Source organism: Corvus cornix, chromosome 13 (genome assembly GCF_000738735.6).
Source record: "Corvus cornix cornix isolate S_Up_H32 chromosome 13, ASM73873v5, whole genome shotgun sequence".
Lineage (NCBI taxonomy): Eukaryota > Metazoa > Chordata > Aves > Passeriformes > Corvidae > Corvus > Corvus cornix.
This window is the reverse complement of record NC_046343.1, coordinates 10,829,036-10,854,805: the sequence shown is the minus strand read 5'-3', so window position 1 is coordinate 10,854,805 and position 25,770 is coordinate 10,829,036. Positions and strand designations below refer to the sequence as shown.

At 41.9% G+C, this 25,770-nt stretch overlaps 1 protein-coding gene across 5 annotated transcripts in view; it reads right to left on the bottom strand.

The window, feature by feature from the left end:
* Nucleotides 1-5,847: 5,847 nt before the first annotated feature.
* FSTL4 (follistatin like 4) overlaps nt 5,848-25,770 on the bottom strand; it is a 226,076-nt gene continuing 206,153 nt past the window's right edge. For 3 of the 5 annotated variants that reach the window (XM_039559665.1, XM_010413102.4, XM_010413105.2), the window contains 6 exons: nt 24,748-24,774; nt 19,448-19,566; nt 16,405-16,554; nt 15,698-15,805; nt 12,649-12,758; nt 5,848-9,335 (listed from right to left, as the gene is read on the bottom strand). In XM_039559665.1, coding sequence (XP_039415599.1) covers nt 8,633-9,335; nt 12,649-12,758; nt 15,698-15,805; nt 16,405-16,554; nt 19,448-19,566; nt 24,748-24,774 — 1,217 coding nt within the window. In that variant the 3' untranslated portion in view covers nt 5,848-8,632. The remainder of the gene's footprint in view (nt 9,336-12,648; nt 12,759-15,697; nt 15,806-16,404; nt 16,555-19,447; nt 19,567-24,747; nt 24,775-25,770) is intronic. The other 2 variants (XM_039559666.1, XM_039559667.1) reach the window with 1 other exon arrangement.

The window sequence follows — 25,770 nt, the reverse complement described above, 5'->3', positions numbered from 1 at the left end:
TATAGGGTGTTTGTTAGAGCATCCCAATATCCCTGAGCCCCCAGGGCCTCAAACAGGAGAAAACAAGTGAACTGTGCTCGTTGACCATTAACACAAATTGACTGTTACTTGTGCTGATGTTTTCAGCATAATTCATTGCAGCTTGAACTTGTTGACTATCTGCATAATTTCTCCTTGAATAATTTTACTGCCATATGGGATGCTGCAGACCTTGAGCTGCTGGCTCTTCACACAACCCCTCCACGCATTAACGAGTCTCAGTTGACGAGTGGTGAACAGCAACCTCTGCATCCCTGGGATGAAACCCATGGTTTCTGCTGATGTGCTTCAAGGAGGGATGGTTTTTAACCTCCAACCTGTTTTGAGAAGAACTCAGAAGTGGTGATGGTCCTGCTGACACAGACCCTGTGCTCCCACATGCACCTCTGTGGGGTTCAAGGCTCTCCAGACCTTGGGGCAGGGCACACAGAACTGCCTGTGCTGGTGAAAGGGGTTTTTGGGATACAAAGAGGATTTCAGCCTCCAAAGTTGTCAAGTTGGGTGTTCTCATCAACACTGATTTGTGCTTCTAAAGTAAAATACTGCTCAAGAAAATGAGTCAGCTTAACCTTGTTATACAGGGAAACCAGAAATTTTTCCAAAAGGTCCTGTCCTTTACCACTTAGCCTTAACGCAAAACATAACCTCTAGCAGTATCTGCTGCAGTTAATATTGTTGATAAGCTAGGCTGTGTTTCAACCCAGATTTCATATCTTAATTAAATGGAATTTGTTTCAGCAAATAGTGCTAGTCAAAATTTTTTGCCTTAGGACTATTACAAAGATGCTATTAGACATTTTGACAATTAGCAATCTGTGTCTCAGCATTACAATAGCTCCATGTAAAGACAGACTAATTTTTCCCAGACAAAAATTATAATTATAAATTAAATACACAGACATGTCCAGCTAATCTTAAATATAAACCCACAGAGCAGTAGTACAATATGCTTGAGAACACTGGGAGCTCATCTAGTTCAGCCCTATTGCTTTTAGGAGAAGCTCTGACACCAGAACGAGCTGTGGAGGGACCAGTGCTAGGAATGGTGATAGCTGGTTGCACCAGGGAAAGTTTAGATTGGATGGTAGGGAAAATTTCTTAATGGAAAGGGTTGTCAAGCCCTGGAAGAGGCTGCCCAAGGCAGTGGTGGAGACACCATTCCTGGAGGGATTTAACAGACATTTAGATGTGGCACTTAAGGATATGGTTTAGTGGTGGCAGAGTGGGGGAATGGTTGGGCTTGATGTTCTATCTGCCCTGTTGGTGTTAGAAATTGCTACCCCTGGGGGTTTTTTCCAGTGTGGTCCACATGTGAGGGAAGAAAGGGCAATGCCAAACCCTTTTCATGTGAATGCATCCCGTTCCTCCATTAAAAAAATAGAAAATAGGGAAAAATGAAGATAATGAAAAATAAATTTAAAAAATCACATTAAGAGTTTTAAGGCTTGAGAAAATACCTTGCTTTGAGAGAATAAAATATACTTAACAAATCATAAACAAGCTAATGTATCTAGTGGACTGAAATAATTTTACTGAGAGAAAATACTGAGTAATTTTGGCTGTGGGACAAGGCTGGCATCCTACGTGCTAATGGTAGGATGCCAGAGCCAGCCAGCTTCAAAGCTGAAGTTGTGTTTTACACAGACCTGACGTTGTGCTGTGCAAGCTTGGGAACGGGAAAAGTGCTGAGGGAGCAGGACTGGCTGGCACTTGCTGTCTGAGCCAGTGCAGGACACCTTCCTGGAGGAGCTCAGCTGTGCTTAACACAGCACGCGATGCTGTCTGCACTGGGGTTTGATGTGCTGATGGGCTGGATAAAGACAGCAAGCTGAAGCTGAGCTGTCTGGCAGGAAATGGACCATTTCAGAACAGTCACTAGGAAGAAAGGGGTGAGGAGAGGGTTGCCCAGAGAAGTTTTGGGTGCCCCATCAGGGCCAGGCTGGACAGGGCTTGGAGGAATCTTTTCTAGTGGAAGGTGTCCTTGCCTATGGCATGGGGTTGGAATGAGATGAGCTTTAAGGTCCCTTCCAACCCAAATCATACTATGATTCTATGATAATAAGCCAGTAGTTAGGTTCTCTTTGTGGTCCATCAACTCTTGAGACAACATCTTTGACACTGTATTTTAAAGTAATTATGTTGGACTCAATGTGAAACTAAGAGTGAAACCCAATGCGACACTCCAAATACAGATAAATATAACACAGCAGCTCACATGGAACAGTCTGCAAAATAGGGCTGATTTCCAGCTGTGGAAAATTCATTGTTAATGGTCAGAACAGCTTCGACAGATACAGGAGGTGCTGGCCTGCAGGAGCAGCTGTGCCGAATAGGATGAGGATTAAAAGTAGGAAATAGTACAGTTGTTCAAAAACCCCTACCACCCCAAATTCCTAGCCATGCCTTATTTAAAGAAGAAGAAAAGGGAGATGCCAGACTGGTTCTCCTGCCTGACCCAGCTCGGCTCAGGCTTTGCCAGCCCCCAAGCAAATCCTCTGCAGAAATGATGAGCTTTCCTCCACAGAAACTCCAGTTTGTGAAAGCCCATTAACGTTGAGTTTACTATAGCCTTAAATAAAACATTAAAAACTCTCCCTCTGCAATACTCCTTGCAGTAAAGAAAACTCCTCTCCAGATAACTCCACACCCTGCTCTTCCATGACTACAGGTGATTGCAGTGCCAGCTGTGTCTATACTCTCTTCTAATTAAAGAGTAGCTGAAGAGCGCACAGCTCCAGGGCTGGGCATCCGATGGCGCAGGAGCGACGTGGTCATTGGGCCATACATGGCATTACCCGTGTCCAACAGTGGGAGAAACCTGTGCTGAGAACGGGAGCTACACTTCTGGAAATGCCAGTGGTTTGACCTTTGCAAATTGGGATGGGCTGCTCGTTTGATTTAGTCCTTGTCTTGTTTACGAGGCACAGCTGGCTCTCTGCTCTCGCTGTGCTCACTGCCTTAATCTGATGGCTTTGGACAAGTGTCAAAGACACCATAGACTGCCAAGGGTTAGTGCCGAAGTGCTTAATTAAACAAGCCTCTGGGATGTGGGATTTGCTTGGTAGAAGCACCACAGCAGAACTCTTTTTTTAAAAATTTTTTTCTTCTAAAGTTAGTATTGTGAACTGGAAAAATTTTTTTTTCTTTTTCATGCATTTTGTTTTCAGCTACAAGCATTTGGAAAATAAGACCCATAATCCCCATATTTCCTAAACTCAAGATAAGACATGCAAGAGCCTTTTGTGCCACTGAGTTTTCATCTTTTCTCATGAATTTCAGGAATAAGGGACAAATAAAATCACAAGGGAAAAAACCCCAAAGGTAGAGAGCTTCTTTAGTAGCCAGTCACGTCTGTGAGGAATGTAAGTCACCTAAGCATCGTGTGCCAAGGCACCGAGGGTCATTAACACTGCTACATCTTCCCCCTGGGCTGCATGGTGATGACCTTTTGCTGCCACGGAACTGAGTTATGGGCATTAATTCAGCTGGTGCAGAGAGTAGATTGGGCCAAGAACTTAACAAGTTGCACTGGTCCTGCCCAAACCATCCTGCTCTGCCTGTACAGGCTGTAAATCTCACCCCAGTGTACTGGGAAGTCAGGGGGTTCAGAATTGAGGGTATTTTGGCCAATGCATTAAGCTGGGCTACACAGCCAGCTCACATTGCACGGGATAAAAAAATAAATGAATAATGTCAGGTCTGTCAGCCCCTTCATCAGATGGCCCCAGCCCAAGCTCAGCTCAGCCCCCATCACTTGTGCATGACCCCCAGGTCAGCACCTTTGCATTTTCGGGGCATCCTGATTCCTAGCAGATGTGAATAGATGTAAGATTCCTGCCTGCCTGTCACCGTTCTCTGTTTTCAGGCTTATTAAAAAAATCTTTATAGACTTGCTATCTTATTCTTTTAGAAACAAGAGTTAAAAATCCAACCAAACTAACCCCCAGCCCTCTTGTTGGAGGCAGGTTAAAAAAGGGTGACATTTCAGGTGTGTTTTTCCTCCACTAGCAGAGAGGAGCAGTCCATTCCTGGGCTTGCACTGCTTGGCTGGGAATTTGTCTGGTCTTCAACACCACACACAATCACACCATCTCATGTGTGAAAGAAACACATGAGTCTTCCTGGTCTCCAGATGGAGAGATTTCCCTGTGTTTTATTTCAGTCTACTTCCAAAAGTCAACAAGGAAAGAAAAGAAAAGAAAAAAAATCTCTTGCTGTAGAAGCCGTTGGCAGCAGTGGGGCACCACAGTGATGGGCAGGAGTTGTGCCCACATCATGTCTGGAGTGCCTTGTGCTGCAGATGCAGAAAGGGTGAAATGTGTGAAATGTGGATTGTGCATGCTCCATCACTGGATGTGCTCAAGGCCAGGTTGGAAGGGGCTTGCAGCAACCTGGTCTAGTGGAAGGTGTCCCTGCCCGTGGTAGGGCTTGAAATGAGATGAACTTAAAGTCTCCTCCAACCCAAACCATTCTCTGATGATTAACTCTAGAAACAGCAGCTGCTGGTACCAGTTGTGGAAGCCCATGGCTGGCAGAGGAGATGCACTTGTGTAGGTTGGAGGTGAGGCTTGCCAGGCAGGGGGAAATGAGCTCTAGTGAGCAAATAGCAGCACTGAAAGTGCCAATTGTAACACTGATCTCCGTTTCCCATAACTTAACCATACTATAGGGGCTTTTTTTTTTCTTTGCTTTGTTGGCCGATGAGAAAATGTTCAAAGCAGTGAGTCAGATGATCAGTGCAGGTTTCAGATGGGAAGCAGAGTGGGAATTGTAATCCAATACAGAAAGCCAGTGCTGCTGCTTGCCTTGCAGAATGCACTTCATTGAGAAAAGCAGGATTTACCCCCAGGTTTTCTAAGAAAACAATTATCTGAGGATGAGGTGGTGAATAATAAGAGTACATGGCAGATGGGGAAATCTCTGGGTCCTAGGGGTTCAGTGAAGGGTAACAGCTATACCTGTTACCCAAGAGATGGTCACAAAGCCTGATACAGGGAGGGACAAAGGGGATCTTAGGGAAAAAAATACAAAGGCATTATGGCATGCCCACATCTTTTATGAATAGGTTATTGCACACATGTCTCCCCAGCCTCTGTTCCTGTGTTCCTGTTCATTTTGTTGACCTGCTGTAGGGTCATACAGGGAATTAGCCATTAATCTCCTTACAGAATTGAGATCTTGACCTTTTTATCTGTTTTACACAGCACCCAGCACACTACCAGGCACTCTGGCAATTAAGACCTAATCATGGTATAAATCAAGTAAGTAAGTACCTGTCAACAGGTCATCAGGACTGGTGTTCCTCTCGGGCAAAGCTGTGTTCATGGAGGTCAATCCAGCAAAACGGGCCAAGGCCTTCAACAGCCTCTCATGAAGGCTCTTTTGCAGGGGGGACTGACCCACACTGCCAGTTCCTATCTCCCACCCATCCTGCAGACAAGCCCACCAAAATACTTTGGTACTTTAGTTGATTTTTTTTTAGTGGTATAAAAAAATAAAGTATTTAATGATAAGAATACATTAACTTTCACAGATTCCAAAGAAGGGACTTGTGAGTTTTGCTTCCAGTTTAAAAGTGGTTGGTTTCTGAACAGGCACTTCCATTCAGAAAGTGAAAATATTGAGGGAAATACTAAGACAAACCAGTATTTCTATCATACTGCTGTTTAACCTCAGTGATGAATGGCAAATGCATCTGATCTTTGCATTGGAGACTTATTTTTCCCATGATTCTAGTGTCAGAACACCCTGACATATGAGTGTATAGGATAATGAAAAGGTCATTAATTCAATTTAGATCAATTTCAATTAATCATCATGATTAATTAATAATTTATTAACTAGGAATTAAGTGTGAATTGGTGGAAAACCAAAAGGATAGGGGAAGAAACTGCCCACAAGGAAATATAGTCTCTTTTTGACAGTTGAAAGGCAAATATCAGTTTAAACATTTTTTTAAGTGTATATAAAATTTCTGTGTCATAAAAAAAAATAAAATCAGAGTAACAAATGTGCAGCACTTTAATGTCAGATTTGACTGTCATTGGAACTGTTCACAAGTAGTGTGGACAATCTAAATTATACTTCATTTTCTAAGTATGATATATAACCATTAGGATAATTTAGAAAAACACATCACCAGAACTTGGGCAGGAAAGGGAATAAAGGGAACATCTTTGGAAGGTCCAAGTGGGATTTTTTCAAGTGAATGCTATTCCAATATTTTGCAACAAACAGGAAAAAGTGAGGTCTGTTACACATCTTTCACAGCCTATATATAAACCAGCCTCAAGAATATTTACCTGAACAGATATATACAGGGATTTTTTTTTTAATATTCTTAAAAAAGTAATATTTGCTTGATCTATGACACAATGAACGTCTCTACAGGGAAAACTTACCATAATAAAATACTCAAGAAGTCATAAAAGGTAACACGAAAGCAGTGTTTGGCCTTGGTAAAACACATCTAGGATGGCTGCAATGTATGGATACAGCTTTGTTCAAGAAAGGAGCTGTGCATATTTAAAGGTACTTACAAAGCTGGTCTTCTCCTTTCTTTGACATGGAATATGTTTCCTAATGGGATGAGTACAAAATCATGGACACCATGCATTGCTAAAGGAAGGCTATGCCCATCTGTTTCACATGTCTGTGTTGCAATGATGGAAGAGTCTCTTCTAACCCCTATGGCTCGTAAGTGAAAGAAATGTAGGATTCAGCATATGGGTGTTGAAGGACAATTTCAAGGACTTCACGTTTAATGAATTCATAGGATTCAGCTCCCCTCCTTCGTCTGTCAGAACAGATTTTTATATTCTCTATAGAACTGAAATGGTTTAAAATACCTCAGGTCTACAGCCATGCTAAAATGCTGCTCTTCTGATAAAGTTAAACATTTAAAGCAAAGACTGTCAGTGTTATTCTGAATTCTTCTTGCTTAAAATCCCTCTGTGTGTGTTGTGAAATGGGTGACTTAAAGTATCTGTGGAGGAAAATGATTACAACCCCACTACCTATCACTGTATGCGTTCAAGGGCAGCTTTCTACAGACTCTGGGCAACAAGGTCCTTGGCAAACCATGCTGGGTCTTTCCGGAGGCCAATGGGTGGCTCCAATGCTACTGATATTTACCTGCAGAGAGCTTTCACCCACCTCAAGACCCCATTTTTCAAGTGGTGGTTACAACTGCTCGGATGGCACCACTTCCCTGGCTCTGCTGTCACAGTGGCTTTTGCCTTCATTACGTCATGGTGATGGAAAAAGAAAGTTAGAAGAATGCAACTAGAAAAGTTTTTATATCTTCCAAGTGTGCAAATAAATGGCTGTATGTTTTTATGGGAACTTGACTGAAATTTCTCAATGCCAGCTGTTGCATTCTTGGATAATTCAGCTGCTTTTACATGAATGTCTTTGCTCATAACTAAAAGATAATTGACTATAAACAAGTGTACAAGTAACAGAAAGGGAAAAAAACCACAAAGAAAAATTGTTTCCTGGTATTTCTGAAAATAAATAGGCAAATTAAGGCTATGACTAGAAAATTAGTGAGTTTTCTATTAAAAATAACCTCTGTTATTTTAAGAAAAACCAAGTGATTTCAGTGCTCCTAAATGTTTAATGAGAGTAACCAATGATTTCTAGAAGTGTTGCTGTCTTCTGTGGGAATAACCATAACTAATTCTCTGCCTCCAAAGAGTAGATTTTGCATATTGTGCCCAAACTGACCATACTCAGGAGCTGTTGAAAGACTAATGCCACCTTCTCAATAAAATTGTTTACATAAACTCTGACCCCCCATCAGTATTTTCTGGCTTCTACCCAGGCCTGGATGGGTAATGGCCTGGATATTTCATGGCAAATTTCTCAAATACAATCACACAAATATGCACTGGAAGAGGGTGGACTCATCCCATTGCCTTCAGTAGGACCAAGAGCAAAATGAAGCGCAGAAGCAAGCGAGCTGACAGTTACTATTTCTGTGATGCCTCCTTCTGAAATCACATCTGCGAATCCTCCCAAAGCCATCCTGCAGAGAAAACTGATCAGTTTTCATTAAATCACTCTCCTAGGTTTCTCTGGGTTGAAAACTGTTCTGATGTTTAGTTCCCCTCATCATCCAAAGGTGAATATTCATTGCAGTCCTCGCTGCTGCAGTCTCCCTGTGCTGGGGTGGGGTAGTCAGTGCAGCCAACAGGCAAGGGATACAGGGAAGAAAACTGATGCTTGGACATAACATAAAAGCTCCTCAGTATGGAAAGTCAAAATCTGTTTTGTTCTACAGAATCACTAGGTTTCGTGGCTTATATGATATCTCAGTGGAGATATTATTCACTTCCCAGCATTTTTCTCATAACCACAAATCACACCCACAAATGAAAAATATCCCTTCAAAACCACTTCCTATTAGCAGAGCATACCTTATATTATAAAACTTGCAAGTAGACCAGTGTTGTACCATGAAGCCTATACAGGGATTTTTTGTCTTTTTTTGTTTTCCCAGTGTAAAAATGTACAATGCTACTGCTCATTTGCTGCAGTGTAAAGGTCCAACTGGTCCTTGCCTGCTGAAGGCCCCACTGCTACTACACTTTCATACCTCCCCAACCCAGACCACTGTGTTACCCCTCCTTATACCTGAAACCTCACAGCGTAATGTATTTTGCCTCCCATTTATAACAAACAATGAATCTTTAGCTGGTGTAATGAGATACTGTCCAAATAATCCACTGTCTTTCATAATTCTGTTGTAGCTGCTCCAGGGCCAGTCTTTGGATGTGATAGGGTCCTTTAAATTCTTCAGTACATTCATTCTCCCTGTTGACAGCTCTACAAAAAGCACATCTGTTTGCAAATGTGAAGTAGCATATATATAGTACTGATTGCCATCAGTGAAAGAGGGTTGAAATGTCAGATCAGATACACGTATGTTTGTTTTCAAGTCATAAATCAACTTGATTTCCCCTCGGACAGTTAGAGCCTGGACTCTGATCCTGCCACTGCCTTCATCTGCACTGACCAGGTACTGTCCGTCAGGTGACACGTGGGGTGTGCCCGACACATCACTGTTGGGGCCAATGACGGTGTCGGTGACACTGTCGATGACGAGCTGCAGTGACGCGGCCACCGAGCGGTTCCTCCTGCACTGCACAAAGTAGTAGCCACCCAGGTGTGTGTACGCCATGGCCTGTGGCACGCAGCTGTGGGCTTTGAGGTTGATGGTCTTGATGTGAGTCACGGTTTCCAGGTCAATCTTGTGAACCGCATGTTTTGACTGGTTAAAAATGAAGCCAAACCTGAAACAGAAAACAAGACACTGAAGTCACCTCTGCGGACATGGTTACATGCTTGAGCAAAGTCAGCAGAATTGGAAAGCTTTTATTCTGTTGGTTTTGGAAGCATGTGCAATAATGCTGTCTCTTTTTGTAAGAAATGTCTTGTTTTAGTGCTTCTAAAACACCCTAGAATGAGGGATATATTTCAGTTCAAATTAGCAACCTGATCCTGGAAATTCGAATATGTGCTTAGCTGTTTGAATCTTTAAAAGCTGAAATCTTTTATTGGGAAGACCAGTTTACCATAGAAATGATATCAAGGTTTGGGTGTTCAGTAGGCTAACACTGACCAGGTTTGTATTTAATCTGTCTGAGATTGCAGTCATGAAATTCAATATATACTCAAGCCTTCAATCTCAAAATAGAAAAGCATTCAAAATAAAGCATATTGCTGCCAGGTTGGGGCCAGAGAGTACCTCTATATAATAAATATGGCTGTGTACAATATAATGTATAACCACTGAATGAAGACCATGTCTAACCTCATCTCTTAACTGACAGCACCAGAGGGAAGCTGTGGTGTGTGTTTGGTACCCGTGGTGCCTGGGAACCACTGCAGGAGATGGCAAGGCTGAAGTGCAGACCAGACTCTCAAACACCATCCTGCCAGCCCAGGGAAGGTGTAAAACATTTCTTGAGGAACATAACCAGGTGCCCTGAAGATAAGGGGTCTTTATTTTCTGTCTCAAGACAAGGCAAAAGACAGTGAGCAGAGAATAAATGTTCTGTAAAAGATACATGCTACAGCACATCTGACCTTTGCTGAAGACAAGAAAAGGTCAAGAATAGCGAAGAAAGGTTTCTACTTAATTTGAGAGGGAGCCCTTAGAAACAGCCTGTTTGTGTTCCCCTGGATTCACAGGTCACTGACACCGACTTACAAAAACTAATTTTACATCGAGTATTTTTTCATCCGTTCAATGTAGACAGAAGGAAATTAAGTGAGTGCTTAGTGTTGTATCTCTTCCGCAAAAGATGTAAAATTGCCTTGTGAAATGTGGAGGACAACGTGCTTGTGTGCAGATAATACATATTTTGCTTGAAACACTAGGTTTATTTCTTTATTCTTAATCCATCTGTCAGTGAGACACTCAGCAATGATTTAACTTCTAAAGAATGAGCCACTGTAGTGTGTGATCCCATGAAAATCACTGGGCTAAGCTTTTCATCTCCCCATTATACTCACATCCATTAGAGACTTCACAAAGTATCTGCAGTGGAAAGTCGTAGCACACTGTGTGTGTGGAAATCAGATATGACACTTGTATTTCTCCTGGATGAATGCATTTTAAGTACACTTTAAAAAGTGCCTTCCCTTACAGCTTTTTTTTCCCCAAGACTTCCTTAATGCTTGGCCAAATGCCTGAAGAAGTTAAGAAGTGGTTTTATCATAAACTTTCATTTAAAGAAGTGGGTCAGGATATATTTTATGCGCCCACAGTTGCAGAAGAGGCTCATCCCTCGCATGAAATCTGTGATCTGAAATCTCAAAGCAAACCTTACACTTAAGAGAGTTCTAAATAGACAACAGTCTACCCTTGGAACTAATAAAAATGGATGCATTTCTAGATATCCATCTGAAATAAGAGGTAGCTGAAAGACATATGCAGGAATATTTGCATACAAATATTACGTGGCTCATGGAAGAAATTACTTAAATGTTCACCTTCCTGGGAAATGCTGGTACTGCCATTTATTGTTTCTGAGTGGAGAATTTAGAACATCATCTCAATGAATCTCATTAGCCTGCAAAAAGTTATTTTTCTGTGCTGAGGGTGAGAGAGAACAGACGATGATCTGTCCCTGAACAAATGCGATAGCAAATAAGGCACAGCATTTGCAGCTTTGCACATGGAAAACTATAGACAATAATCCATATTTATTATTTCAGCTAACTAATCACACTGCAGCAAAAGGACAATTAAATAAACAAAAAAGTGTAACTGTTCCACCTTCCTGTCTTTGAATGCAATTCTCGCCTTCTCAGCCCAGGCTTTAACATTCAGCAGAGTCATCTACCTCCTGGCACTACTATTAGTCACAATGAAATTGTGAAAGAAAACTGGAAATATGAAGCAGAGAGAAGTTACAAATGACAGCCATGAGGCATGCATCATTATTTTGTGTTTCAGCAGGCAAAGTTATTTATTTTGGAACAGATTCAACGTATAATCATTTAAGTGTAACCCCTCTCTCTTGGTGTTTCCTGCAGGAAACCTAAGATGACTGTAAGGAGTTACATTATGTTTTTGGAGTGTTTAACTTAGTTAAACTATATAGAGGACAGAAGATGGTTAAACAGTTGTTATGTTGTAACATGGACAGAATTTTGATAATGTTAATGGGAGGCTTCCTCTGCCTGCTGGGAAGCAGCCAGTATTACTCCAGGTTATTAGTATGTTAGTTACACAACCTCATTAACCACTACATCACATTTAAAACTGATGGTTCATGGAGTTGTTTGTTTGGTTTTTTTTTTTTTATGTGCAGTGCATACAATTTTTCTGCTCCAACCATACATCCCATGCAGAGATCCAATACTTGAACAAGTTGGAAATGTGGAAGAAACACACCTTGTGCTTCAGGCAGAGTACACTTTTACCACTTCAAGCAATATATCCTTGACACGGGTTTCTGCCCAGATCCATAATGGTTTTCTGGCAAGGAAGGTGATTTTTGGGCCATCAAATTCCTGGCACAAGGGAGCCAGGGCAGTGTGCCATAAGCTGCAAGGAGGGAAGGCTGACCAAGGTGAGATGTGAATGCTCATGTATGGTCTAAGGGAAGTCCAGGATTGTTTCTTGCTCTTTTATTGATTAGCTGAATAACTACTGGCAATTTCCTCAACCACTTCTTCATTTCATCATTTCATGTGTGAACATGGGGATAAACATAGTTAAGATTCCTTCCTTCCTTCCTTCCTCCTTCCTTCTCCTTCCTTCCTTCCTTCCTTCCTTTCCTTCCTTCCTTCCTTCCTTCGCTTCCTTCCTTTCCTTCCTTCCTTCCTTCCTTCCTTCCTTCCTTCCTTTCCTTCCTTTCCTTCCTTCCTTCCTTCCTTCCTTCCTTCCTTCCTTCCTTCCTTCCTTCCTTCCTTCCTTCCTTCCTTCCTTCCTTCCTTCCTTCCTTCCTTCCTTCCTTCCTTCCTCCCTCCCTCCCTCCCCTCCCTCCCTCCCTCCCTCGCTTCCCTCCCTCCCTTTATATCTGTACAGTCCTTTAAGGTGATGAGAAAGGAGCAGCATGGTCACCATTATTATTCATTAAAATAATTTCTCACCTAACATGATTAATAATAAGATTTGTAGGTGGTATAAAAAAATCATCCACTCCTTCAAAGGGTGTGCGGATAACACGTGGATTCTCCCCTGCGCTCGCCTCTGGAATTACCTACAATAAATACACACAAGGTTGAGCACAGGATAAGCACTGAGTAAGGCAGAAAGGTAAATACAGATTACATGCACGGTACCGAGTGGCTCTTTCCAGGATGTAGTAGACTCAAATTGATTAATGACTTCAAAACACTGTTTGGTGTAGTTGTCTTCAAAAGGTGTGCTAGCAAATAGTATTTGGGGCTTGACATTTGTAAGGTAAGTACACAACTTGACTTTCATAAGTTGTTTACATCTTGAGAAAGAGCAGTCAACAGGAACTGAAGCTGTATGACAACACTAGGACCATAATAATTTATCCCTCACTGTCTAAAGTAAACATTTACTTCATGGTAATATTTATTAATCTCACATAAATGCACAGTGATAATTTACCACCCTGAAGGATCAAACACTAACTCACAGCAGTTAATTATCACTTTGAAGGAGAGAAACTGTTCATCCATCGATATAAAGTCCAGGGAGGAGTGGAGAAGCGCCCTTTGGCTGTCCCCTGGTCCTGTCCTCCAGCACAGCACACATCTCCATGGACAGGGGAACTCAGCTCCTCCACTGCTCCGGAAAGGAAAAGTTTTCAAAAATTAAAATGTTAAACACTTGAATTGTTTGCTGGGTCCAAGATGACTTTAGTCCATTCATTAGGACCTTCTGCTGCTCCAATATGCAGCAGTCATTGCTTTGAATTTACAGCTACATAATTCATTAAAGATATACTAAACCCCTAAAAGGTTTAGACAGCCAGCTGTTCTGGTCATGCCATTTAGATTTCTTCCAATTAGATTGCTCAAGAAGGATGCCCACCCTTGCACAGTGCTTTCGAGAGGCCAGATATTTGCTTCCAACTAGTCAGTAATGGCCAAACAACAGCATCCCATTAGCTGGTTGCACAGGCAGTTTGATAAATCCCTGACTTCCAGAGAATGAGTGGAAATTTAGATCAACTTCTGCAGCAGCATCTTTGTAAAAAAAAATATTTTACTGCATCTGTGCAACCAAACACTGCAGGTTTTAAGAAGGAACTTTGCCCAATTAGCTACTGCCCACCTTTTGGGAAAAAAAGTCAGAAAAAATAAAGGATCTGCTGATGCTAATCTCATCTCTATGTGTGTAACTGCACATCATAAAGATAACAGAAAGGACTATCTGAGACTTGGAGCCTTCTAACAAGTTTCCAGCTGTGCAGATGGTGTGTTCTTCCTAATAATGACATGCTTGGGCCATCTCTCCTTTAATTACAGAAACTTCTCACAGCTGGATGGAAGAAATTAAGTCAGAAAGGGTAAAGAGGGCCCATTTTGTCTCCTTATACCCGGTACAGGAAATTCGCATCCCCAGGTGAGACAACCTGGTGCTGCTGCCCTGGAAACCTTCATTTATTTGCCTCCATTCTGGTTTTGGCATCTTTTCCTGAAATAGCCCATGATGAGTAGCTGGTCCAGTCTTTATTATTGACAGCACTGGATGGAGCATGTGGATGGTGGGGATGGCTCATCTGGTCTTCATGGGGCAGCATCTCCAGAGGCAGCCTTGGGTAGCCCCACAACTAATGTAGATTCCAATTTGTTGGTTTTTAGGTCAGAAAGCACAGCCCCCCTTCTTCTCTGCCTGCTGGGGAATGCTTTAATGTAGACTTACCAGCAAACACTTCTGGCAGAAGGAATATTCACATGACACCTGTTTCCAGAAAGGTTGGGCAGCAAGTGCCAGAAAACAACTACCAGAGAAGGGGATGTCTGTATTGATCAAATCATGTCAACTTTGTCATACAACATAGAGCAGTAGCAAAATGCCCCACTAGATGACTACTCTCCATGTTCTCTGTACTGTCAATAGAAGAGTAAATCTGCCAAGGTCATCTGGAAGTGGAAGCTAATTTAGTTATCCAAACTCATGTGTAGTGCTGTGTCCCAATATCACTGTGGGTCTGATGGTGCTGAGCATGGAGGAGCTCCAGGGATATCACTGGCACCCCTGTAGTGGAATCACTAACACCCAGTAACACAATTTGTCCCCCAGGTTTTACTTCTGATGGTTTGGTTTTTTTTTCATACCCTAGAGAGCCCCTTTTTACATTTTACTGTGAGAGAATCACAGAATCACAGAATTGTTAAGGATTGAAAAGCCTTCAAAGATCATTGAGTCCAACTATTTCCCCAGCACTGCCAAGCCCACTCCTGAACTATGTCCCCAAGTGCCACATCTACATGTCTTTTCAATCCTTCCAGGGACAGTGACTCCACCACTGCCCGTGGCATCCTGTTCCAGGGCTTGACAAAGTTATCAGTGAAGAAATTTTTCCTAATACCAACCTAAACCTCCCCTGGCATAACTTTTGGTCATTTCCTCTTGTCCTATAACTTGTTACGTGGGAGAAGAGACTGACTTCTACCTGGCTCCAACCTCCCTTCAGGGAACTGTAGAGACTGATAAGGTCCCCCCTGAGCTCCCTCAGCTGCTCCTCATCAGACTTGTGCTCCAGACCCTTCCCCAGCTCTCTTGCCCTTCTCTGGACACATTCCAGCACCTCAATGTCCATCTCATAGTGAAGGCTGAACACAGGATTCAAGGTGCCTTACCAGTGCTGTAGAGCACAGCAGGCTTGTCCTGCTCACAGCCAGCTGCCAGCCCTTGCTGTACAACTTTATGGCACTTGGCTCTGTCACCAGTCTTAAAACAAAACAGACCTTGGCACAAAGCAGCCCTGCTGTCAGCCTGCGGCACAGTCATTGCTCAAAAACAAATTAAACAGCAGGAAAAATATGTGAGGATGGACAGAGGAGGGATGCATAAAACACACTGGATATGCAAATGAAACAGCAGCTTTATATCCAGACCATTAAATGCTGTTAAATACCTGCGACCCACCGGCCACCAGTCTGTAACCAGTGATGCTGAGCCCAGGAAGAGCAAAGGCTCCAAAGTGTAAGGACTTACCTGCAGTGTGGGTGATGATTGCCTCATGTCCCCCCAGCTGAGCACCCACACTTGGTCGTGGGACTTGTCATAATGTAATTTGGTTGGTAATGGGTCCACATCCAAGGACTTAAAAAAACCCAGAGAGAGTTATTTACACAGTGACCCAAATGCACATGACAAATACTACATCAGCTCACTGCAGGCAGTCCCATGCACCACTATTATGTTCCTTGTGCAGCTTTGCCTTCAAATCAAGTGGGGGACCAGCAGCAGTTGAAAAATTTGGCTGTTTGGTGCCATTTTCTGTGTAGACATCACTCCATCTTATACTGTTACTTATAGCCAGTAGATCAAGGGCCAGTTTCTGTCTGAATTGTACCCACACCAGCTCATTATTCCCAACCTGCTTATAACCCAGGTCAGGTGGCTAAGCCAGGAATTCATCCCAATGTTATTTTACCAGATTCACTGTAAGCTCGGCTGCAGATGCAGTCTTGAGACTGTGATCTCCCACCCATAGAGGAGAGGTTATAGAACCTCTTTTCCTGCCAATGAGGTTACAGAACAGTGAACCCCATGTGATCCCACTGGCGAAAGCAACACAGGCCCAGCTCTTTAGTGATCAGCAGATCTTTGCCCAGCAGATCCACCAGGCAAAGATCTGGTTTTTTTGTCCTATATCAAGTCTTTTGCCATCAGCAAATAATGTGTTCACTTGTAAGTACCTGTATGGCTTTCTGAGTCTGGATATCAATTATCATTACTCTGTTCTGCTTTGGCTGTGTCACATAAATGTACTTGTCTCTGACATTGACTGCTGAAGCCCATAGGCAGGACTGAGTGTCTTCACCTTCCACTCTAGGACAGATCTCCTCCTGAGGGGTTAAAAAAGAAAAGGTTTAATTTTTACAATTTCAGGGCCTGGAGCAGCAAGAAGCTTAGCCTTGAAAACCGCAGGAAAAAATCCCTGGGGATTCCATTAGGATGATATTTCTTCCCTTTCTTTCCTGGAAAACATGAAATAATTAATTTATCAGGTACCACACTTCAGCCTGGCTCTATGCAATGACATTAAGCAGCTGGACCGCCTGCAAACTTATATTGAATTTAAATAACCACAGAGCCTATGGATTGATCTTTTGAAGCATGCTGTGGTTCATCAAGACTTGCAGTGCTGTCAGTGTTTATTAGCAACAGAAATATCACCCTAGGCTTTGAAAAAACAGTGATTTACATTAATTGACTCACTGCTTTATATTTTTCATAAAGTCTTCATTTTCTGTGCAGGAGAGCATGCTCTAAAACACCTATGCTCAAGCAAACAGAAGCAAAACAAGCACGATCCTACAGCTACAGAAACTTCCCCTGTTCAAAAGGAACCAAGTTCTGCCGCTTTGGGCCAAATTCTGTTCACAGCTGCCTGATGCCATATTTTCTCTCTGATACTCCACTCACTGAGTCCTGTGCAGAACTGGTACAGCTACCCTGAGTTTGAAGAGTCCCTTGTGGTCTCACCAACAGCTCTCTGCATGTTGGCTACTCCTCATCGATCTTCCTTCTGTCGAGATGCTTTATTTGAAAGAGCATTTGTGTGGGACCAGGCTGTGGGGAGGAAATGGGGTAAAACAAGAATGAACACATATATATTTCAGTGAGCAGAACTGCTGATTTTAGATCTTCTGTTGGTTAATTTTAAATAATGGCCCAACTTCCCTAAGGGAAATGTGATTGGAGCTGCATCAGAGCTTGCTCAGGGAAAGAGGAGGTACAACAAAAAGCAGTGTCAACACTGTGTCTGTATTGGAGGAATAGAATAGAATAGAATAGAATAGAATAGAATAGAATAGAATAGAATAGAATATCCTGAGCTGTAAGGGACCCACACCATGTGCAACAATTATGGATAAAAAGCTGTCACCTCTAAGCAGAACAGCTCTGCTGGCTGAGTGTCTTGTTGGAGACCACGAGCAAGGGTTGAAGATACAAGACTCAATAACTTGGTTGCATTTTCTTTTCTGTCCCTCCGGCCAGGCTGGGAATCTATGCTACAAGCTAGAAGATGATACAAAAGCTCAGGCTTGGGCTTCCAGCAGCCATTCATGCAGTCAGGCACCTGCCAGCCTCCACACTGTCCTCCTCATCCTCAGCTCTAACAACACAGCATCCACCCAAGCCAAGGGGAGCAGGGAAAGGTCACCAGTCTTTCTGCTACAGGGCTCAGCTGCAGCTGCTCCACCTGCTTTTGTGCCCTCTAAGAGCAAATGAAGAAACCTTTTTTGTAGATCCATTCCTAAAGTTGGGCTTGTGTCACTGTCTATGTAGCAAACACTCAAGATAGTAAAAGGGAAAAGGGAGGAAATAAATGTCAATCCTCCCTGGACCAAGGGAAGGGCCCTATGAGATCTGTAGGAATCCCCCAGAGGTGTCTCTGAAGAGCAGCCAAGTGATATTAAAAATCCCTCTTATGTGCACCAACGTGCTGACATTATTTCCTTAAGTGCCTTCTCTCTTTTGTTCTTTTCAATCTGTTTTTCCAGAACCACCTCTTCAATATTTACAGTTCTTTGGAAAAGAAACACAGGATTTCTGTCTTTGTAAAGCAACAGCTTGGGTGTGGCTTAATAATATTAAGTCCATGTTAAGGATTAGCCTTGGGGTGAGCATCAGTCTGGACTTCTTCTAAGGTATATTAAAATCTAGTGGAAAAAAAAAATCAGTATCAACCATGAATTTACTGAGATTTAGAAAATATTTACTACAGATGTGTAAGATGATCTTGACCCATAGCAGCAGAGCTTGACCCAACCTGCAGGGGTCGTGAGAGTGATTCTCCCCTTTGATTCCTCCCAAAACTGAAATCAAGACTGAGCCCTTTTCTTCAGAAGAGCCACATTCTTGAGCCACATTCTCAACTTTCCCTTTTAAAAATTAGAAACTAAGTAAAGGAGTGACTAAAAAAGCATTTCTGCATGTATTTCAGCACCTGTGCTTTTCAAGAACCGACAGTGTCATGAAGATATACCTGATGTGTGTTCCTGTGCAGGAGTACCTAACACAGGTAACTGAGAACACTGACCTCACAGAGCCTCCAGGCACGTGTTATCCCACTGGCCATGTTGAGCCAGTGCTTGACATTCCTGACACCTGAAAAAATTTTCCTCGTGATTTCCTACAGCAAGGGTTAGGTAAACTCAGTGCTGACAGAAAAGTGCCAACAGCAAACACAGACAGTGCAGTCTCCCTTTCAGTGGCAGACGATGCAGAGGACCTCCATGGCACAACCATTTTCTGGGCATTCTTATTTGCCTCCCTGCTGCAGTTTAACATGGCAAACTACTTCCAAAGAGCAGAAAGTAGCCCAAAGTAGCTCACTTCTTTGCCTATGGAGGCATCAGTAAAAGGAGCACCAGTGAATGATGTGCACATCTCTGTGCTATTGACTTTTGTACCTTCCCCAAAGCCCAGTTACAAATTTGGGGCATGGATAAGTAAACAGATCAAACAGGACAAATGAAAGTCTTTGCTCATGTGATAACTAGCCAAATTCTCTTCAGTGTGTCAGTAAATCCTCCATTTCTAAGTCAGCCTTAGAAGTTACGTGGATCCCTTGATTTTCAAGAGAAGATGCTATACCTCAGGGATGCTGCATGAAGCCCACCAAGCTCCAACACCCCTGTGGCAAACGGGTCCTTTAGCAATAACAACCTTTGAAGAGATTAAGAGAAAGTTTCCCAGCTGTCAGCTGTAGCTGCTGGGTTTAGGACTTACATAACTTGTGAAAATCCTCTCTTCAGGCCTCATATGTCTCCGGATTTCACATTCGTTTGGCTGAAGGACTGTGATCCCATCATCAGAAAAGACATAGAACATATTCCCAACACTCAGGCCTTAAAGAGGGATAAAGAAGAAGGAGTTGTATTTTTTTTGGTATGTATCCCTAGCTGTTAGGACTTCTTTTAAGAACGCATCCTCCTCTCCTGACAAACAAAATCTGCCTTACATAAAAGTTGGTCATTTGGATGCAGCTGGAGCATTCACAAAATCAAATTTTATGTCACAACAAGGGCTTCAAGGAGTGAAGAGGTACAGACACATTCAAAAATGCATTGCCTTGGTGGCGGTGGTTGTACCCAAATAACTATGGCTGGGTCTTGTTAATAGGTACCAAAGCAGGATTTGATCCCAAGAAACCCCTCTGTTGCACTGCTACCCCTCCTCAGATTATGAATTTGTTTTTTTCCTATGAGTTCATGAAAAACAGCTTGACAATAATTTGAGAACTGAAAGAAAAGCTTTAGTTAAAGTGAAGGTCATCCTGTCACAAGCAACTTGACCGCTGGTAACTGTGATGTTAAATAGAAGTGTTTAGCATCTGTTTCCATGAATGAAAATATATAGATTTCTCTGTTTTCTTAAACTATGTGAAAGAACTAACTACAGCCACCAAAATAAATACATTTTTGAAATCTTGCAAACTGTAATTCACAAATATGGAGTAGTTCAGCATCGCATTAGCCCTCATTTATCCAACTGGGGCATTTCAAGAGATTTGGAAAACTGGCTGATTGTCACTGCTTTGCCTTTAGGAGATTGTATTTTATCACTTCTGTCATGCTACATGGAATAGCAGTGACAAGATCTTTAAGAAATATTCAGGATCTTTTCAAACACTCTAGTTTCAAAGATCCATTCATTCTATTTTTTCATACCACCACCAGTAAATGTTTGCAATGACCACTGTCACCCCTAGTAGTGTTGATAGTGTACTTTATCTGCCAACAATATGGTGATACTATAATTTGTATCTTCTAATTAATTCCATTTTCCCATGGAGAAATAAAGTCCCCATTCTATGGCTCTGAACAGTGTTCAGTGTTAAAAATACCCTTTTCTGGTCCTGTGGTGGCACCTCTAAATGCTGCTCACAGAGATAGAGTTTCTCACATTTCTTAACTGTTTGCAGGATTGAGATCTAAATCATCACAGGAAACTTGACAGTAAAAATATGGATAATTTGGACAAATGCATTTTTGGAAAATTTGTAAAACACGTATTTAGTAAGGCTAGAAGGGTTTTTTTGGTGCTAAGCCCCCTTCTTTTGATGCCAAGTAAGTCGCTTCAGAGTATAATGTGTCAGCATGTGGTGTTTGCTGTACTGACAAGGTTCAAATTGAGTGTCTAAACTATAGCACAGAAATCCCCCAGTTAGGGCATCAGGTGGGTACAAGAACTGTGATCCTCAAATGTGATGCCACAGAGCAGGATCATGCATGTAGGAAAAAAGCTAACAAAGCTCCATCAAGAGTTATTTCATGGACTAAGGGTAATTTTTTCCCCAAGTATATTGGTAAAACATTTCATTCAGGCACTTTGGACCAAAACCTGTGCTCCCAGCATCCACACAACTCCCACCTGCTTTAGTGGGAATTGAGTGAACACGTCAGAGGGCAGAATTTGACCCTGGCCTGGAATGAATGTACATATTCCATGGGTAAAGGATTTTAATCCTAAGAAGTGAAAAGAGGCAGGCAATCAATTATGACTACTGTGAAGGTACTTATTATTTTCATGCACAAGAGCAGCGTGATTTTGTCTGATGATCCTATTACAATGAGGGTGTATTTAGGAAGTAAGACCTTAATTACCCACAAATATACTTCGATTAAAATTTTTACCCCAGCAGGTTTAGAGTCAGAGACTTGGCAAGTTTCACTACTTATCTTGCAGTAAAATGAGTCCAAGTTTTTCTGCAGACTGATTAAAATATACTACAAATTATTGAGAGCATTCAGGTACTCTCTTTTTTAAAAAAAGCTTGTCAATTTAAATTAAACCACCTTTTTTCCCAGAGATTGATCTTCACACTGATATTTAGACCAAGCAGGTTTTTTACTAGACAAGCTAGGTGTTTTATTGTGACTCATGAAACATTTGCCAAATCTTGGTTGGGGTACATCCTAAACAATCTCATGGACATCAGTAAAACAGACTCAATTTTTGATTATACTGCTGCACCTACTTAGTGCTGGGAATTGGGAATTATTTCAGTACAGAGGTGGGCAATGGGGTATTTTGTTTTTTACAGTAGTGAGGCAGGTATTAAATTGGGAACTGGGGGACTAATGAGGAGAATCAGGAGGTTTTTTCTTTTTCTTTTGAATTGAGGACATTTCAGGTTAGATGACACAACTAGTTCAAAAACTAAAGGCATTATGAAAGGCAGCATACCTCATCTGTATAGCAAAAACCCCTAATATTAAAAAAAAAAATTAAGAATGAGGATTTCCTAAACATACCAATTCTTATTTGATCCACTCCAGATAAGTTGGCTCTAACAAAAAAAACTTCAGGAGGACACCTGATATCAACAAGAGCTTATTTCAAAAATACAGCGTCTCCATCAGTGTACATCTATACATCCCTCCTTTGAGATCAAAGGGCAAATTTTTCACCATGGAATACTCTCTTCTGATCTGATAATTAAATAATTTTCCTCAACTTAATCTAAATACTTGGAAGTATTTTAGAAATTAAATTTGGTAATGAAAAGGCTTTCAGCTTTTTAAGTCCATACATTCACATAACTGCTGATTGCCTGCTGGCATGAAATGCTCCTTTTCTCCGGGTATTAAGCAAGCAGTGCTCGCTACAGAAATGAACACTGGCATGAAAACAAATCTCTGCTTTACATTTGGGCGACTCATGGTTTTCTCTGGACAAAATTAAAAACTATTTGTATAAGTAAATACTGTACATGCTTCCAGCCCCAGGTTTAACTGGCTGGTTGCCCTATGTGCACTCATTTCTTGAGGCTTTGCTTGTGCGTGGTCTGAAAGGTTTTGAGAACAAACTGACAGACTTACTTTTAAAATGACCAAATACTTATGTTAAAAGTTTGACTTGCAGCAAAAGTTTTTTCTGTACCATATTTTGTTTAGGTATTTCCCCAAGGTTTTAATTACTCCAAACCTTGGGGGGATGAGGTTGTGATCATTTTAAAGGAGCTCAAATCTACCAATGCATTTGTTAATATTGCTACTTGCACATAGTAAGGAATTGAAAGAATACATTAAAATGTAAAACCAAAAATACCATTCCTGTCTTCCAGCTTTCTCTGTGCCAAGATTTCACATGCTGAAGTATGTTCTAGAATGAATGTGTCCATGAAATACTACAGAACAAGAAAAGCAGGGTAATAAACCTGATCTACAGATACTGAATCGTTTAGGAACATCAACAGCAAATCTGTTTTACTGGCCATGTTTTGCCTCAACATTGCTCATACTTTTATTTAAAATGTGCAAGGTTGATAAGCAGTAAGTCCATTTATTTAGCAAAATTATAAGAAGACTTTCTGCAACCAACTTCTCAGCTGTTCTTTAAATATTACTCTACTTCTACATCTGGTAGGATTATCCAACTGCTTTCTTTAAAAAGGAGCGTAAGGGACACTGTATATAAACAGCCATGGAGCACCATGCAGGTGATGCTGGACTGATGAGAGATGCATTAGAGATTTCATTTCCAAGTAGAAATAGCAATTCTTAGTGCCAATAATGCCATTTACAGGAATGTCAGCAGTGAAGACTCCTCACAGCCCTGCACCAGACACCTGCAGGTGGAGTATTTGGGAAGAAGTGCTGGGGAGCTATCCTAGGTGACTGCACCACCTCTCTGACCTCCAGCGAGCTGCATTTAGCTTGGGTTGGAAGGGACCTTAGAAATAAACTAGTGTACTTGCTGTGTGTCTGTGGCCAACAGTGGCACCAACAGCGTGCACCAGGTGTTTGCACACCTGGACCAGGCTGCTTCGGTCACCACACCCTGGCACCTTCCTTCTGCCCCTGAAATCCTTTGCGCCAAGCCCAAGCTACCCAGAAAGCTTCATGCTGAGGGCAGGAAGCCCAGCTATTGTTTTGGGTACCTGGAGGCACTACTTACAAAGGGGCCTTTTGCACCCTCCAAAAGCAGAGTGAGCCTGAAGCCCTTCTTGGACAAGCAGCGTGAGGGAGTTCGGGTGTTTGCAGGGGGCAGGGGGATGTGGCCGAGAACAATTTTTCACTGCGCAGCAAACTTTCCCACACAGCTGGAAGGACACCAAGGTCTCAGCTGCCTCATACGCAGCTGGCAGACGCAAGAACTGTTTTACACCTGGGTTTCAACCCCAGAACCTTCCTCCAGTGAGTGGATGTCCTGCTCACAGCCCTCCAGGAGCCCAATGTCACAGGGTCCCCTCCACATACCTGGGCTCCACACCTACAGAGGCAGATGGACAACCTGTGTGAGAGCCCCTGGGGCTGTTGCATGATGCTTCTTACTGGGTGTTTTGGAAATTACGACAGCACAAGCATGTACAAAATCAGGGGATTTTTCATTCAAGTGCCTCCGTAATATCGTTGAGTCAATTAGATGCTCAGGATGGGTTTTTTCCTACTTTGGCTTCCAAGATAAACAGTTGTTGACCTTGTGGAGGGCACACTGTAACTTTGATCAAACTAGAGATCTTAACTGCCAATTAAAACAAGGAGAAACTGGGCAACCTTTACCCTGCATCGATTCAAAAGATAGAGGGAAGAAAACCTGTTGTGGTTTGGAATTCTGTTTTGCCTAACAGTCAAGAACAAAATTTCTGTTGCTTACCTAGAAAACATCAATACATGCTACTGAAGAGGAAGAGCTTGAATTGCTTGCATAAAATGCAGTATATTGAATTTATGCCTTACTTGTTCAATTATGGTAATTTGGGAGCACTTCTGACACTTGTGTGATTGCTAATGCAGCTCGAGAATCTCAGGCTGATCACACTTCTGGCAGTATATAAAGATTCATATTTTTATATATTTTATGGTAATTTATTATTTCATAGTGGGAAAATGCAAGAAGTTATAGGTACAAGAGTGACATCTCTAATTTGAAGAATTTAGCTTTTAAATGTCTGGTCTGTACTTAATCTGGTAACTGTGAAAGTTGATAGGGTTAGTGGCAAGTCAGTGGAGAATGGCCCATCACAGAATTATTAAAGCAGACAAGCACATTATCACTACGACAAAAGAACTTTACTGCAGTACCTTCCTCTCGCCACAGTATGTTTGCAACTGCAGCATCAGAATATTGGGAAAGCCAGAAAATAATCAGGAAAAGAAAAAAAAACAACAAAACAATGTCAAAACTTTCATTGTAGCAAGTAACTGAATAAATACTCATGTTTACATGAACTGTTTAATTGGTGAAAATTTTGTAACATTCATTCAAATAAAATACCAGGAAAGACAGAGAGTTCTAAACACATTTGCTCCTTCTAGAGACAATTCAGAAACTTTGACATGGGAAAAATCCTTCCTGAAATGAAGGCAGCTGTTCAAACATCAGTGACCTACTAAAGAGAAGCTGTTACCTTCAAATGCAGCTGGAGGTATGGTACAGCCTGTGATTTTCTGTGCAGGTTCAATGAGGAAACACAACATGGAATTATAGAATCATTAATGTTGGAAAAACGCTCTAAGATCATTGAGTCCAACCATTAACCCAGCACTGCCAGGTCCACCAACATCTTTCAGAAGAAGCCTGAGACTGGCAGCTACAGCAGCTACACCCTTGGCTGCGCTTTTTCTTGGAACTTCATGCAACTGCATTCTCTTTCAGGATTCACATAAGCTCTGAAAGTACACCTGCATTTGAATTTCTGTTCCAGATAGATCCAATTATTTCTCAACATACTGCAATTTCCCTTGCTCAAGTATTCAAGGGAAAACGACCAATATTAATAAGAGTACATAAATCTAGTTAATGAGAAATAGAATATATTTTCCAAAGATTCTCCTTGAGAGCCCATATTTATGGGTAACTTAGCTACCAATTCTCGCTCTATATTTGCAGCCAGAAAAGCAGCAAAAATCCCATTTGCACCTAGACTTTTAGCATCACCAATAAACCCAGGCAATCTCCTAAGCAGTTAAGATGGCAGAACTAGGAAGGATCAGGCCTCTGGAAACTTTTCTACTGGGGCAACTGATCATCTCCTTCAGCGATTGTGTTTTGGGGTCAGTGTGGTCAAGATAACACAGCTGCACTCCTATAGGAGATGTGGGAAG